The 15,657-nt window shown below is 43.5% G+C and overlaps 1 protein-coding gene across 6 annotated transcripts in view; it reads left to right on the forward strand.

The window, feature by feature from the left end:
- NFATC2 (nuclear factor of activated T cells 2) overlaps positions 1-15,657 on the forward strand; it is a 93,619-nt gene that overhangs the window by 43,876 nt on the left and 34,086 nt on the right. For all 6 annotated transcript variants that reach the window (XM_065032519.1, XM_065032520.1, XM_065032518.1 and 3 more), the window contains exon 6: positions 2,796-2,936. In XM_065032519.1, the coding sequence (XP_064888591.1) occupies positions 2,796-2,936 (141 nt within the window). The remainder of the gene's footprint in view (positions 1-2,795; positions 2,937-15,657) is intronic.

Below are 15,657 nucleotides of genomic sequence, written 5' to 3' on the forward strand. Positions count from 1 at the left end.
GTTTTGTTTATTCAAAGCTCATAAACTCCAGTAGCTGTAGGTCACTTTATGAAGTGCCAACCCCTGGGGGAAGAGAAGGAAGAGTGTGAAATTATTGCATGCAGTCCACCCATCATGAGCCTTAGAGGAAGGGGATTTATTTGCAATTAATATTTCTTGCAGAGGGGGAAAAAAAGTAATCCTATTGAGGCAGCTCCATGCTGAACCTTGAGCCTCCTTACTGGTGCAAATGTGGAATGGGGTAAAACCTTCTTATAGGCCTCAGTGAAAAAAAAAAAAAAAGAGATCTTGGAAAATGAAAAGTGGAGGGTTTTTTTAAACACCTACAGGCCTGACCAAGCCTGGGTCAGGGCAAAAGTGATTTTGGAGATGCCCGTCGCCTGCTCGTGCTGTGCATGAACGTGGCTGCCGTGGGCAGCTCGGAGCGGCACTGGGGCATGCGTGGGACACCCTGCCCGTCGTTTCCAGGCCACTGCTGGGGCCACCCCGCTCGGCTGAGGGGGGCAGGAGGCTTTTGGCATTTCCTAAGAGCTGGGATGCTCGTTGTCCGCAGTCCGGCTGCCCTCCCGGCTCCCTGGTAGGTCGCAGCATACACAAACACTGCGCTCTATGGAAGTTGGACAGAGGTTTGGTCTTCGGCAGCGATTTCCAACTTACTGAGATCCAAATGTAATTAAGATGAGTCAGACGGTTATTTCCAGGCTAAAATTTGTTCTTCCTCGTCCCAAAAAAGCCTTGAGAACCACTGATCTGTGGGATGTCAGGTACAAAGCTCTCTATTAACGCACTGAAGTCTGAAGGAGATGTAGATCAATCTGGATTTTGAGGATGTGGGGTGTTTTGGAAGTGAAATTTGTGGATTGAATAGGAATAAACAGTGTCCAGGGCAAAGCTTTAAATATATTTTCTCTTGACTATTGTAGACATGTTTTCAATGATTGCTATTTACTCTTAAGCTTTTGAGGTTACAAATCTGTCTTTGTGATAAATCCAATTATAAAGTCATCAAAAATTTGACTATTTAGGGAAAGAGATTAATCATACAGCCATGTGAAAGAAGTTAGCAGCTTCTGTGAAAATAATCTGAATATATATTCTTAATTGGCAGTATCTTAGCCCAGCTGTTGTTATATATTTGAAGGGAACAATGAGTCATAAGGTTGTTTTAAATAGACTCCAGAAAAATGCCCCTCAAACGGCACAAGAAACTTATAGATATTGAACTATCTATATTTTTAACAAGAGCAAAAACTCTGTGTCATGACTGGCAGAAAGGCTGCAGCTGAGCTTGCTCTTGCTGGAGAAGTAGCTCCACTCTTCTACAGACACCTGTCTGGAAGGTTTAATGCTTGTTTTCCCACCAAATACTGCAGCATTTTCTCCATGTGGTGAGAAACTCTGTACAGCTCTTACCATGGTCAAGAGCTGGTGGGTTTTCAGCTTTCTAATGGTTGCATGGCAGTAACAGGGGGCCGGGACCAGGTCACAGAAAGCACAGCCTGAACATGTAGGATAATATTTCCTTTATTTTGGCTCAGTAGTCAACGGTGTTCAGTGAAGGGAAGACACAAGTGCTCAGGGACCCTTGGGAGCAGGCTTTTTGTCAGAGAAAGTTAAAATCCAGCCAATGCAGCTGTGAAATAGATGAGCGGCATCCTCTAGAGGCCTTTCCAGTTGGGGTGGATGAATCTGGAGGAGTTTGAGTGCGGGTCATGAACTCGCAGTTTACCAGACCCAAACTGCTGCCCACCTGGTCTGGTCACAGGGAAGCTCTTGATATTTTCCAGCTGTCTGCATTGTGGGGAACAATTCTCACATCTTCACTTTCTTCAGTTCCCGCCGCTTGTTAGCAAGCAGTTGGGATGGGCTTTCAGGGATGTTGACCAGGATCCTCTGAATCTTTTCTAACCATGCAAATGGCGGTTTTAATGGGATGGGAGGGAAGGAGGCAGAGAGATGATGCTATCCTGGTTTTCTGGCTGAGGAAAGAGAGAATAACTTGCTAAAATCACCCTCCAAATTTGGGGCTGAGAACAGTAAAGACCTTAGAAATCCTTGACCATGTACATGCACATCTGGATTCCAATCTGCCTTTTCCTTTCTTGCCTTTTATAATCAAACTCAGTGTGTAACACAGGGTGTTCCTTCAATGTTCAAGCCTCTGCAAAACATGCTTGCACAAAGCCCAGACCACAGCAAGTCCCAGTGTGAGCCCTGCTCATCAACACGAGCACGGCTTTGTGATCGTCCCTCTTGTTGTATGCACAAGGTTCGATGCCTGCGCATGGAAACGGGGCTTTGCTTGGCACACGGACTGTTCCAGGCCCAGCGTAGTCCCTGTTGTGTAGGCGGCAGTGAGCTTTTGTAGAAGAGGTTTATTTTAATATTTTTTTTTTTTCTGAAGGAATTCAGTGTTATTCAGTGGAATCCTCTGTGCAGGTGGAATTTTTGGGCTCCAGGGCTGTAGTGTGCCTGCACTTGAAAATTTGGCCATTTCTTTGGAAACAGACATGGGCAAGTTCCAGCTCATTCATCCAAGCTGTCCTTTCTCAAGGACAAGGAGTAAGGCCAGCACAGCCGAAAGGCTGCAGCCAGCTCCTGAATGTTTCCAAATAAAATGCCTTGAGTAAGTTTATTTTTCCCTCTCAAACCCAAATTTAGCAGCCTGGAGAAGCTGCTTTGGCAGTCAACGGATGGTAACGATGACAAGATCGATCTGTGGATAGTTCTGGGAAGATTTGGAAAGTCCTGGTAAAACGGAGTTGGTTTCATTCATGTCTGCAATTTGCCCACAGCCCAAAGGTCTGCTCATGAACTTCCGATGGTTGAAAGACAAGATATTGACAGCTGCCTCGTTTATGGAGGACAACAGATGATCCTGACTGGACAGAATTTCACAGCGGAGTCCAAGGTGGTGTTCACAGAGAAAACATCAGGTAAGGCAGGTCTGAGTTTTTTTTCCAACTATCCCTAATGTGATAAGACCAATCTATAGTGCTGTTGTGTCTCATGGTCTCATCCTAAGATTTGTGCTCTACTCAAGTGAGTAATTCCACCCAAGTTCATGTAGGTAAAACCAAATCGCTTGACTTAACCATGTGAGTAAAATTAGACTTGGGAGCAAATGTTTGTGTTGTTGGCCCTTCAGCCACTGTTGAGGAGTAAATGAAAGCCATGTCATGGGGAAGTTTCACAAGAATATAGACGCTGGGAATCAGCATGAACAGGATGTGTTATCAAAGAAATGGAATGACTGTTACGTGTTCCTGTATGCTTGTTCTGTCTGATGTTTTGTGAACGCTGCTGTAGAAATCGTAATGGAAATGAACAGTTTTTGTTGACATGAACTACAGGCAAAGGTTGAAATTTCTTCCCTTTGGAAGTCTTTGAGGAAAAAATGTGCATAATGTGTATTTTTATATCAAAGTAAAATTATTTTTATACATATATTGAGTTACAATAACATATCACTTCATCTTCCATATTATTTTCAGATATTTTTACACTGCTAATTTCCATATTGTATCTTAGAAAAAACAGTTTGAAGCTGCTTAGCTCTCTGAAAGATTTGTCTCTAACATTACCACGTCCCCCTGAAACATAGCATTGAAACGTGCCCTGCTTCATTGTGTGCAGGTTTGCATCTCCCCAGCGTTACCGTTACAAGCACCAGTTGAAACCATGCAGCCACCTAAGCCTGTACATATGAATTCATCTGTCTCGCTGCCTGAGCAGGCAGTCACCAGCTTTCCCTGCATAGCCACATACAACTGCTCCCAAGTGGGTCCTCGAGGGAGGAATCTGCAAAAGGAAGGGTCAGACCATAGCAAAACAAATCAAATTCAATTCAAAGACAAAACTCCCCTGTTACAGCCCAGGGCTGCTTTTTTGGGGTAGTAGAGCTTCTTGTTTTAAAACATATCTTGCCAAAGTTTTCAGGTACTCTCGCTAGCTCTTGAGTAACCACGATGGGGAAGTGGGTGGTAGGTTGTATATTCTGTCTTTCCACCTCCTCTGCTTACTTGTTTGTCTTGCACAGAGCCAGTACTAGGTGGTCCTGAGCCTTGAATGGTGTTGGATTAATATAAATAATAGCACTAAAGAATGGCTACTGTGAGTCATTTAGTTACCTAGCATCACCTTTACAGCCTTTGCTGAGCTCTCCGTATTGCGTTTTCATAACGGTGTGCTATGATAAACATTACTTGATTGCTAACTCAAAATAAGCTTGGCATGATCAAATGGTTAAGGTGGGCAGCAGAAATCCAGGTTTTCTTGTTTACAGGAGGAAACACAAACCAATGCATTCTGCTGTAGCTAGTTAAATGGGGTTTTTTTCAGAACTGAATTGTTTCTTTTGTAATATACGCATGCAGGCATTACATCTCATCTCACTAAGCAGCACGTGTATTTTATTGGATTTTCTAAGGCTTTTGCAAATGGACATTTGTTTCTTTGTAAATGATCTGGACTTGTTTAGCTTACCCTTCATTAGACCTGATTTTTGTATTCTAAATAATGTGCTCTGCAGGGATAATAACAATGTCCAGGGGTCAAAAAAGCACTCTTCAAATATGAAGGGCCAGATTGTGCCATCCTTTACTCCTGTTGATTTCAGGACTCTGCGGTAGAAAAAAGCAGCAGCCTGTTCTATGTAAACTTCTCAGTCCTTTTGTGCTGTTAAGAAGACATGTTATTCCTGAGTTTTCTGTTGGTAAACTAAGCTAGAGGCAGCTTAAGTGACATATTCAGTGACTTATGAGGGATTTAAGACATTGCATTGCCCAAGTGAAGAGCATATGCATGATTTATGGGCTAATGGCTATGGCAAAAAGTAAGAATTGAGCCAAAAATCAATGTATCTGGGCATGCTGTGGGTCCCAGTTTCCTCGTGTACCACCAGCAAGCTGTGCTATTTTAAAGCAAAAATGAAAGGCTCTTGGGCCTCTGAACTGTGCAGGTTCAGATGAGCCTGTGCAGTCAGAGCAGTTTCCTTGGCACCCTGTATTTCCTTTGAAGCCCGTGTATTAACTCCTTCCTGCTGTGCTGCCGCTGTTCCGTCAACGCCAGGGAATCCTGAAGGTGCACGGGAACACGCTTGGCAGCCCGCGATGGTACCTGCCCCAGGAGTGTTTTGCAGTAACTAAAGGAGATGATAGGCCGAAAGGAGGTAGCTCTTAATGCCATTTCGAGGAAACATTCAAAATGCCCTGCCCATATTTCCGTATAAGAGCAGAGAAGGCTCTGGCTGGAATAGATGTTAGAAAGTAAAAAGAACAACAACATTTTCCACACTAAATCTTAAGCTTTTCTTCACTGCTGGAGAAACTGCCTTTATTTTTTTTTTTTTTTTTTTTTTTCTTTTTTACCTCCTGGTAGTGGAGAGTCAGGACTTATCCCAGCGGCAGTGCCCAGTCTGGAGCAGGGATTTGTGTGCTGGTGTTCCATATCCTGCCTCCCCACCGCCCCGGGGCTCTGCAGGCAGTCTCAGTCTGCTGCACTTCAAACAAACGATTGGCAGAGGGGGAATTTAGAGGATGGGAGGCCCAGAGTCAAATCTTTGGTCTAAATCAGAATTCTGTGTCATTTGCAGTGGGTTATCTGGGGGATTCTGCTCTGTGCTGAAGGCGAGCTTGTTCTCTGTATATCCGTGCACTGCTTTATAATGCAGTGATACCTCTTACAGGTATGACCTGAAGTGCTTTTAAGTGAAGATTGCTTTCTTTAATAGGTATATCTTAAGGTGAGGAAGGTTAGGAAGCCGAGCTGGATATGCACATCATGCAGGAGCTGATCTGACTCTGGCTGACTGCAGCAGATTGAGAGTTAAGCCTTTGTGCTTGGCTTGTCAGTGGTTAATGAGTGTCCCAGCCTGCCTGAAATTTAGGGTCTTATGCACCTGTGACTTTCAACTTCACTTTTCATAAATGGTAGACAATTTTAATTATCATTACTGTGTCCACGCTTAGCCTTTGTTGCATTAGGTTTCATGAACACGGAACAAAAAGGGCCAGTTCTGCAGCCTGATTTATCAATTAGAAACATCGCTGGGTGCAAGGAGGAGGTGGATCTCGTGCTCGCCTCGGGGAGCTCGCTCGCTGCAGATCCAGTCTGCACAGCGCCTTGCAAAAAGCACTGATAAGCTGCTCAGAAGCAAAGTAAGCCACAATAAACATGCTGGTGGGTGGATCATGCATCGCTGGCGTGGCCCTGTCCTTGTTGCGCCCTCATCCAGAGCACGACTCTGCCCCGGGGAGCCTGAGGCAGAATTGCACCTTTGTGAAGGCAGGAAGATGCACCAGCTTGCAGGGGAAACATGGTTCTCTTTGAGTTTCATTTTCACAGCTCAACAAGCCTTGTCTGTGCTAGCAAGTGGTATTTGATTTCCCACTTTTGCCACCAGTTTTAGCTCTACTAGTAGCAACAACAGTGAGAGCAGTAGTGTGGATAAGCATCTAATAGCTTTTGGCATGCTGTACTCCATAGAGCTTCCTGGACTTGGCTTGCTTGTCCAGTGTGTAAGATGAGAGTAAGATTTGTTTTTTCTACAAAAACCATTGTGCAGGTATCTTTGTGCAGTGAGATATCCTTGTTTCACAGACTCCAAAACCTGGGTGTGCCTTGAACCTGGGGTCTGGCTCAGTGTCTCCAGTGAAGCAGGTGCTGAGAAGGTGCTAGTCCGTGTGTCTTGCAAAACTGAGGAAGCTGCTGGTGGGGCTCACAATTGTAAATTAGGTTTTATCCCTCAGACAGACACTCAAAACCTATTTCAGTTCCCTCTGGGTCTTGTAGGCAATTCTTCACTCACTTCTAGCAATGCAGGGAAATGTAGAACTGTTCGTATTTGTGATGAAAATACAACATGCTTCTAAGAGCAGTAATGAATGGTTATTCCTCATTTGTTACACAGCACTATGGATGTGTATATTTTTCCCCTAGAAATACCTGGAAAATATTCCAGAGATTATTCGGGCATGTCATTATGAAAATAACTGCCTTGTATTACACGAATGATGAACTATTGCAATAAGCTCACCGATCAGAAGTCTGTAAAAGTCTCTCATTTTAGGCTTGTGAGAGGAAATGGCAGCAGGAAGCAAAATGAAGGGGCTGGAGCTCAGCGCTGTGTGCGAGCGAGGGGATAAAGTATTTGAGCTTTTAAATGCTGATGAGTAAATAGCATTCATTTTCTTAATGATAAGGTTTATCACCATGCAGACATGATAGTTTTGAGTTCTTTTTGTTATCTCTTCCTGATGAAAGATTGTAATCAGTAGCTGCTATAAGCCAGGGGAACTCATGAATTCAGTAGAGTCAGCCCAGCACACAAAAGCAGAGTTTGGCTGGAGGAATTTGAAGATCTGAACTCAGAGACACAAAACTGAGCCCAGCTAAATAAAAATAGGTCAGGGGAAGCAACTAGATCAGATTGTACAAATAGAAATTTTTCAAGTGCACGTATTCTTTTAATTTTGATCTGGAAGAGAAAGCTTGAAAAGCAGTCTTATGGCTATCAAGGATTTGGAATATGCTAAAGGTCAAGGGTGTTAGCGTTTGGTTGGGGCCCAGATCTTAAAATGCAGCTAAAAAAAGAAAACCTTTGGAATTCCCCCTTTTATTTGTTTTAATTGTCATGTAACAGTTTGCAAGTCGGATGTTGTTGGTTGCGTTGTGTTTACTCCCATTTGTGTACTGGTTACCGCTGCTCTGCTGCGAGTGATAGAGGAGTTTCGTGTTTCTCTGGGAGAAAAGTGCAAATGGACTGTGCTTTCCCCTGCCAAACTCTTATGGTGGCCACATGGACACCGTGAATCATCGCTAGGACAATGTGGGTGGTGGAGGAACAACCCAAACAGAAAGCATACGTCTCTGGAGTAGATCCACCATAAATCTTGAAGTTCGGCCTTGCCGTGTAAAACGAGGAGGTGGTGCTCTCTGTGCCCTTTGAACTGATGCAGCTGTCAAGGCCTCTGAAGCACAAACGCTCAAAGTCCATTTGACAAAAATAAACCTTTCCAGCTCTAGATTCAAGCAATAGAGTTCTAGTTTATTTTTCCCTTGAGTTTCTGCGTCCCTGTCACCTCGGTGATATTTTCATGACAGTGGTTTCTTAGGATGCTAATAGCTATAGCAGGTGAGCCCTTTTACAGGTGATGCCTTTTACAGCCCATATGTGTTGTAATTGTACAACTTGATATGGATCTGCTCAAAATCAGCCAAATGACTTAAAACACCAGTCTTCTGGCCAAGACAACTCACTATAGCAAACTGTGATGGGATGGCATTATGGCATGTATAATGTGAACAGAATGTGGCTTGTGTATTGGTTTTGATGACAGTGAGGAACTATAGCTGAGGTCCTTTGTGGGAAATGTGAAAGGACATTGTAAGACTCTTACAGTAATGGTCCCATTCTCTGTTGTGTCAAGTCTGAAATGTCTCACCGTGCCCCAAACAGGGAACTAAACGCCTGTTAATAGTCTGACAGTTCCACGAAAGATCAAGAAACTCCCCGGGAATGCAAAAAATAGCAAACTATTTTCGACAATTATCTCTTTGAACTTAATGATGCAAAATTAATGATGCCATTTTTTCAGGCAAATTACAGATAAAAAAGACACCAAAAGGTTTGGGGTTTTTTAAAACTTACTTTTTTTTTTTACCCCCAGATCCATCCAACAGAGATATTTGTTATCTGGCCCAGGCAAACAGTACTCTCACTGACTTCCTAAATTAATGAACTGAAATACAACATTTAAGCTATGGAGAAGTGAGGGGAACAGAACATATCTTAGAACGAGGATCATAACTCAGAGACATGGTCCACTGCTGACCATGCATTATAGTGTAGGTTTTTAAGGTGTCTTAACCTGAAACAAAAGCCCAACATATGAGGAAGAAAAACAAACGTTTGGGGTTTTTTGTTTGTTTTTTAATGGGAAAGGCTAAGGAAAAAAAAAGCACAAATATCTGGGATTAGTTATAAAGATAGCAAAACTGAGAGTGATACTGTAATCTTAAATGGTTCAATTTGTTTGCAACATGTGAGGTTCTGCAGAAAGTATATGAAATCCATTTGCTATCTTGCTGTTCTCTCGGCAGTTTGAGAATGAGCGCACAGGCACTGCTCCATGCAGTCTGTGGCCGGAGTCCAGCATCTAAAGCTGGATGCACATCTCTGCTCTGAATCTGTGGAGCGATAGGATGAACGTGGGGAATAAATTATAGATGTCTCTGCCTGGTGGCATCTGATTTTTGCATTAGCTAAAGGTGATCACCTTGCAGCTTAACTCCTCATGCCTTGCAGTGCACCAGAAGAAGGCAGCAGCAAGGAATTACCAGTAGCAATCAGGAAGATTAGAGTTTCCCCTTCTTTGCTGTGCAGATTAGAAAGTTTCAGGATAAACGGGAAACCTTCTGCTTTTCCTTGCTGCTCTAGCTGATGAAAACCCAGCAAACCTTCTTCCCCACAGGTTTACCCCTGGATGAAATGTGTTGCCTGCCCCAGGTGTTCTTGTAATCCCATGGGACAATTGTCAGACATTAAATTGGGGATCCCAGAAAAACACTGCAAAACAGGAAAAAATCTAAGGATCACACACACAAAAATGCAAAAGAGTGTGGCTGCAGAAACGGAGTTGCCATAGCTGTTAGAGACTCAGCGAGACAGGGTGGAATCCAGTGTTTTGGAAGGTTTCCCTGTATGACACAAGATTTTGGAATTTTACAGCTGGTAAATCCTTATTAACACAGGCAGCCACTACTGGCCTGGATTCCCTGGCTCGCTGTTTACTATGGGGGCGCCTAGTGGAAGTGTGCCTGGTCCTGATTATTCAGCTTTGAATCTTAATTGTTTGAAGAGACTATTAAAAAATAAACATTTTTTTGGAATAAACAAAAGGCAGAGAGACAAGCTCCCATCACCTGTTGACAGAAAATTGATCATGTAAAAAGCTGGCATGGGGAGTGGAATTCCCTATTCTCCCACTTAGTCATCGCATCCTGGTGTGACTCATTTTATTACATGGAGGTTCCCAGTGGTTTTATTTTGAGAGGAGCTTTTGTTTAATAATTTATACACACACATACACAAACACACGTATAATCTTGAAAAAAAACAACAAATCTATTTAGATGAATTGGCATAAGGAATCACTTGGAAGAGCTCTGGAATGACAGGCTGCCCCTGCTGCTTCACTACTCAACTACTGTATTTATGCTTTATTTTAGCATGAAACGAATTCCTCAACAATAGCTGGAGAGAACTCTCCTCTAGACTTGTTCTCACTGTGCAAAATGTCAGATTCGGGGCTGGGCTGGATGGCGGATGACTAATCCATTGGCCTTTTACCTCCCAGACCTCGACTTGTATCTTTGGCCTTGGTGACTCAAACTTCTGTCCTCAGTGAAATGAAGGCACTGGCCTCAGCTCATCATAAACAGAGCTGCATTAACTGCAGTGGGCAGTCTTGCTTCAGAAAGGAAAAGATATCCATGGAAATCAAGCTCAGTGAAAAATTCAATAGCTCTGCTTTTGTGAGTTTTAAATTCATTCATGCCTGTGTGCTCTAAATTTTGAAAGCTGTTCTGAAGTAAAAGTGTAGAAGGAGACAGCTCCTCAGGACCAGGTGCTGAGCAACCTTGCACTGACATAAAGCAGAATAATTTCCCAGCTGAAGTCAGAATTCACCCCTGAAAAGAGCAGCAGAGACTTTGCGTGAGTGTTTCCTTACCCATAAGGTTTCCACATCCCAGAAGTGGTGTCTGTTCTGCTGGAAAGCGTTCATCGTTGTTTACTTGGTTTTTGGAGTGGCTCTAAAAAACCTTGACTGTTTTCCAGAGATGCTTGTCATCTCCTGATAAAAGCTGACAGAGATAATCGCTGTGCTTTTTTGGAAGACCTTCCAAGAACCAGAGTGAATAGGGACAATTCATCAGAAGCCCAAAGGGAGCTCTGCGGAAATGTGTAGTCGGAGCAGCTGCCCCACTAGCGACCAGGCTCAGTTTCTTTGGGGAGCTGGCATGGTTTGCTGCCTGGGAAAAAGGTAACAGGTTGTTCATTAAGTAATTTGTGTAATGCTTGACTGAAAAGCAATGTACATTTTCAAGCATAAAATCACATGCAGGCACAGAATCACATACAGGATTGGCACAATAGTAGACTTAGTCTTCAGCTGGAGAGAACTGCAAAGAAAATTTCCTGAACCTCTCAGTCCATCAGTCATGCTTGTTCAAATAAAGCAGTAAGTTTGTTTCTCTGCTAGTTACTGACCCCAAAGTCATGAGTAAGGGATCGTGAATAATGTGTAAAGGCTGTAACTGGTTCAGAAAACCTTTAATTGGCTAATTAAAAAAAGCCCTATAAGGGGCTGCAGAGAATCACGCAAAATGTTCCTAATGCAGAGTGACGTTTTGATTTTCCCCGAAGTTTCAAGCAAGACTTTTGGTATGATCATAGTTTGAGTTAGAGAGGGTAGAATTACTTTCTTCCAACAACTCATTCATTCCTCCAAAGAGTGCTGACACAATCAGATCTCTCACCAGGGTTTAATGCTAAGTCTCATAGCCCTGAAGCAGCACAAAAATCTCTATTTCCTGAACATTTCACTGACCTGTGGTGTTAAAGACTTGCCAACTAAGGCAAACCATTAAGTGAGCAGGGAACCACAATAGTAAAAATATTGCATGAAGCAGCCATGGCTGGTAAGACCTCAGGGTCTAGGTCCAAAAATATTTTATCATCTTTAGTGAAACTGCTGCTGTTTTCAGAGGTGTGGATTGAATTACCCGTTGTGGAGGTAGAATTTGAGACACGCCACACACAGAGACTTGGCACCGAGCTCTGGTGCGATCCACACATGCCCTGGGACATCCTCGCAGGGCCCTGGCTGGTGTGGATCGCTGCCGGGACAGCCCCGCGCTGGCTGCGGCTTGCAGAGCACCCGCGCTCTGCATCTGGGTGCTCTCAAAGTACTTCACCAAAAACAATGCTGTTGCTCTTTTGCAGCTTTCTTACCCCTCCCCTGTTGAAGCAGGTTTAACTGTAAGCAGTTAACAGCTATCTGTACTTGTAGACTTGAGATTAAGTTATTAGTCAAGCTGGTTCTCGGTCATTTGTCCTGTTTGTGGCATGACAGAATTACAGGGTAATTAAGGCCAGAAGGGACCTCAGGAGGTCATTGAGCCCAGTGTCCTGCTCAAAGCAAAATGCATCTGCAGTGTTTAAGCACCACCTGGGTCACAACAGTGGCACTGGAGAAAAGGGCCAACTTTGGAGTACCCAAGTTGTGACACATGCTTTGCACTGAGGCCTGTGCTCTGCCATCATATCAGCATGACAATTTTTAGAGTATCTTTACAATAAAAATCCCATTTTTGCTGATGTTTTCCTTCAAAAATTCACTTTAATTTTCCCCTCAAAAATTTATCATTTGCACTCAGTTTGAAGATGATAAATGCATTGACAGTTTGGAAGTTTTCTCTGTTTAAAATTTCCTCAAATTGTCCTACAGACAGGCCTTAGACTTTTCAATTTATTCTTCCTGCTCTCTGTTAACTCTCTGAGTGTGATAATCAAAACATTTCTTTTCATTAGTGGCAAAAAGGACAGGTTAAAGTAGAGAGATTTCTGAATGTGGTTGTATTTTTTGTTTGTTCATGTCCCCATCCTTCTGCCAATAGGTCGCTGTAATGTGTGTATCCAGAGGGGTTGAAAGAAAAGCCAATATTGATTGTCTCGAGCTTAAGTTTGTACATTTGCAACTATAAAAGTGAAGCAGTGAGACAGATGGAGCCACGTCATGATATTTAAGCATAAAGGTCAGGGAGCGAGCTGCAGAGTGGATATATTCAACAGGGCTTTGGTGCTTAAAGAACAGGGATTGCTGCTGATGACAGATTTGTTAAAAACCTGTTTAGCAGCCACGAGCATAATATATCCAAGCAGAAGCATCTATCATCATTAGAATGATAACCCGAAATACATTTATTTCTTGATTGATTTGGCTTATTCTCATTCTTACTCTTAATCCCCACAGACTTTGGACTCAGCCTAAATATAATTTGATTTTTACGGTTGGCTTCATTAGCTTTTAGTGCAATTTCAGTGGCTTGGTTACTAAATCAAATCCGCTGTGGTTGTGGTTGCATATGTTTCACAGGCCTCTTGAATAAAGCAGATGACATGGAGGCCCATTTCTCCTTTATTTTATGCATTTTGGACCAACAAATCCTTTTGATTTCTACCTCCTTTGTGAAGTTAGTGCTGCTGTATCTGTACAGACTGTTTGAATTTAGCAACACAGAAACAAAAATGAAAACATTCTGCATGGAGGAAAACCAACGTCAAGTATTCCTGCTTGGCTGTCCGCGTTGTCAGGACATCTCCATATTGCATTGCTTAGTCAGTTCCCGATGTGTGTCTCTATCAGAGCTCTTATTTTATGACATAATTTGATGTTTCCTTTTCCCTCCTCTTTTCCTCAGAGAACTATAAAAATTTCTCTTTGGGGTTTGTTTTGGGTTTTTTAGAGTTGGGGAGAGCTTCCTTAATGTACTATGGTGGTTTCTTTTCACAAAGATCACCTAGAAGAGGAATCCTCCCATTAAATATTTACTGCCTTGTCACCAGACAATGCATTTAGTATTTGCTGGTTTTCCCCTTCCCCAAGATGTTTACCATTTCAAGAACCATGAAGAGTTAGCTGCATTAATAGGGGTATAGATTTAACCTGCAGCAGTCCAGAGCAGCGGCCAAAACGAATGCTTATTGTTAAATAACGGAGTATTTTCACTCCTTTGCACAGCGGTCCTTTGGGATGTGAGGGCTAAGCAGCAAGCCGGGCAAGAGCCTTGCCGGCTCTCATTACACAGCTTGCTTAGGCCCATCACTGATCCGTGTGTTAGCGCAGAAAAGACAACTGACTCACTGTGGAGGAACTCAAAACACTTAGAAAAAAAGAAATAGTGTTTTCTGTTTGCACCAGTGTATGTACCGTGGTGGTAGTGACGTGAGGTGTTTGGAGGCCTGGCTCGCTCGCTCTCCTCCTCTCTCTCCCATGAGGCTCTTCCTCACAGGTGGAGGAGCCAAACAATGGATGGAGACAAATTTCCAGCTATTCCTCTGTTGTTTCCACTTCTCTAGCGGGAAGGACAGAGAAGGGGGAGGTGGAGAGGCCCAGCCAGGGCTGTGTGCCCACTCCTGCCCCACCGCAAGCCAGGCACCCTGCCCAAACCCCCCGGCAGCCCATCTGTCCTGAGGGAGGAAGGGGCACAATGTTGAAGATGAACTCGAGGAAGTCCCTGCTCTCCCTCCTGCATGTTTAGGGGCCAAAGCACAGGAGGGGTGTCTCAGGTGTAGGGTGCTGGGGGAGGTGATGTCCTGCCCAGTGTAAAATGGGCTGAAAGGACCGGGGACTGGAGCAGACAGCATCCTCCAGGGCCCATGGGCCCAGCCATGGAGCAGCAGTCCCCATTGGGGAGAGGCCGCCCAGGGAGCCGCACACATCTGTCAGCTCATTGTCCACGCCGAGCCCAGAACAAAGAGGAAAACAACAGAAAAAAAGATGCAGAATGCATTTAAAAATACTCTTTCATTTCCCTTTTTGCCAGAAGCAGAAGTACTTAAATAACAGAGGACAAAAGCAGCTCTTGCAGAATTTCCAAGAATTGGGAAAAATAAAAACCCCTGTGAAAAGGGCTGGTTTTAGGAGACTTGTAGCCCTGGGCGTGCAGTCTGGGCAACCCCCGCAGAAGCGCGCCCGGGAGCTGCCTCCCCCCTCTAAAGCAAACACCAGCCTTGCGGCTGCAGTATTTCAAGTCACATCGGTTCATTTGGATACGTGTCCCCTATTCATTTTAAAACTGAGCTTTCAGAAAGGTATGAGGCTTTTTTTTTTTTTTTTTGCCATTAGTATTTTTCTTCTGGAATTTGCTTGGCTGAAAGGCTCTCCAGAATAGAAAAATCAAAGGAGTAGAGATTAAATTCTAAAAAAACAAATAAAAATAAGTAAGGCACTGCTAAAAGATGTTTCTGGGAAGTGTGGACGACAGTAGATTTAAAGAATATTTGTAGCCAGATGAAGCACCCAGTGTCTGTGTACAAACGTCCTAACTGTCCTGTTACTACTGCTGTACTCTTATAGCACAGGGGTTACTTTGGTATTCCATACAAGGGGATCAGATTTTATTTTCCTCTATAGATACAAGTTTTTGTAACGCAATGGAGACAGGGTGCCTGGTTGTAATTAAGAGCAGAAAGACTCGCAGTGGTTCAGAGGTAGAGGCTGTCGCACATGCGATGAGGTGCTTTTATACTGAGTATGGTGAATATTTGGTGCTTTGTCACAGCCCGTGGTGGTGGATCCACTGTTGGAGATGTTGGGCTTGTTCCTTGATCGGAGGAGATGTATCGATAGATACCACATGCTAAGGTTTCATATTGCACTTATAAGAAGTGAGTATAAATAGTAAGAAGGCATCCATAACAGAAATCAAGTATCCTATGTAGCTGGTTTCCCGATATGGTAAGAATCCATCCCTGTTGAACTACAGGAAAAAATCTATGATCCCATGAGAATTCAGAACATCTGCCGGTTTCACTGTGCAGCGCCTCTGAAAATCAGCCCCGAAGCGGCTCGGTTTGCTTGCTTCCATCTT

This window comes from Columba livia, chromosome 16, assembly GCF_036013475.1.
Source record: "Columba livia isolate bColLiv1 breed racing homer chromosome 16, bColLiv1.pat.W.v2, whole genome shotgun sequence".
In the NCBI taxonomy this organism is placed as follows: domain Eukaryota; kingdom Metazoa; phylum Chordata; class Aves; order Columbiformes; family Columbidae; genus Columba; species Columba livia.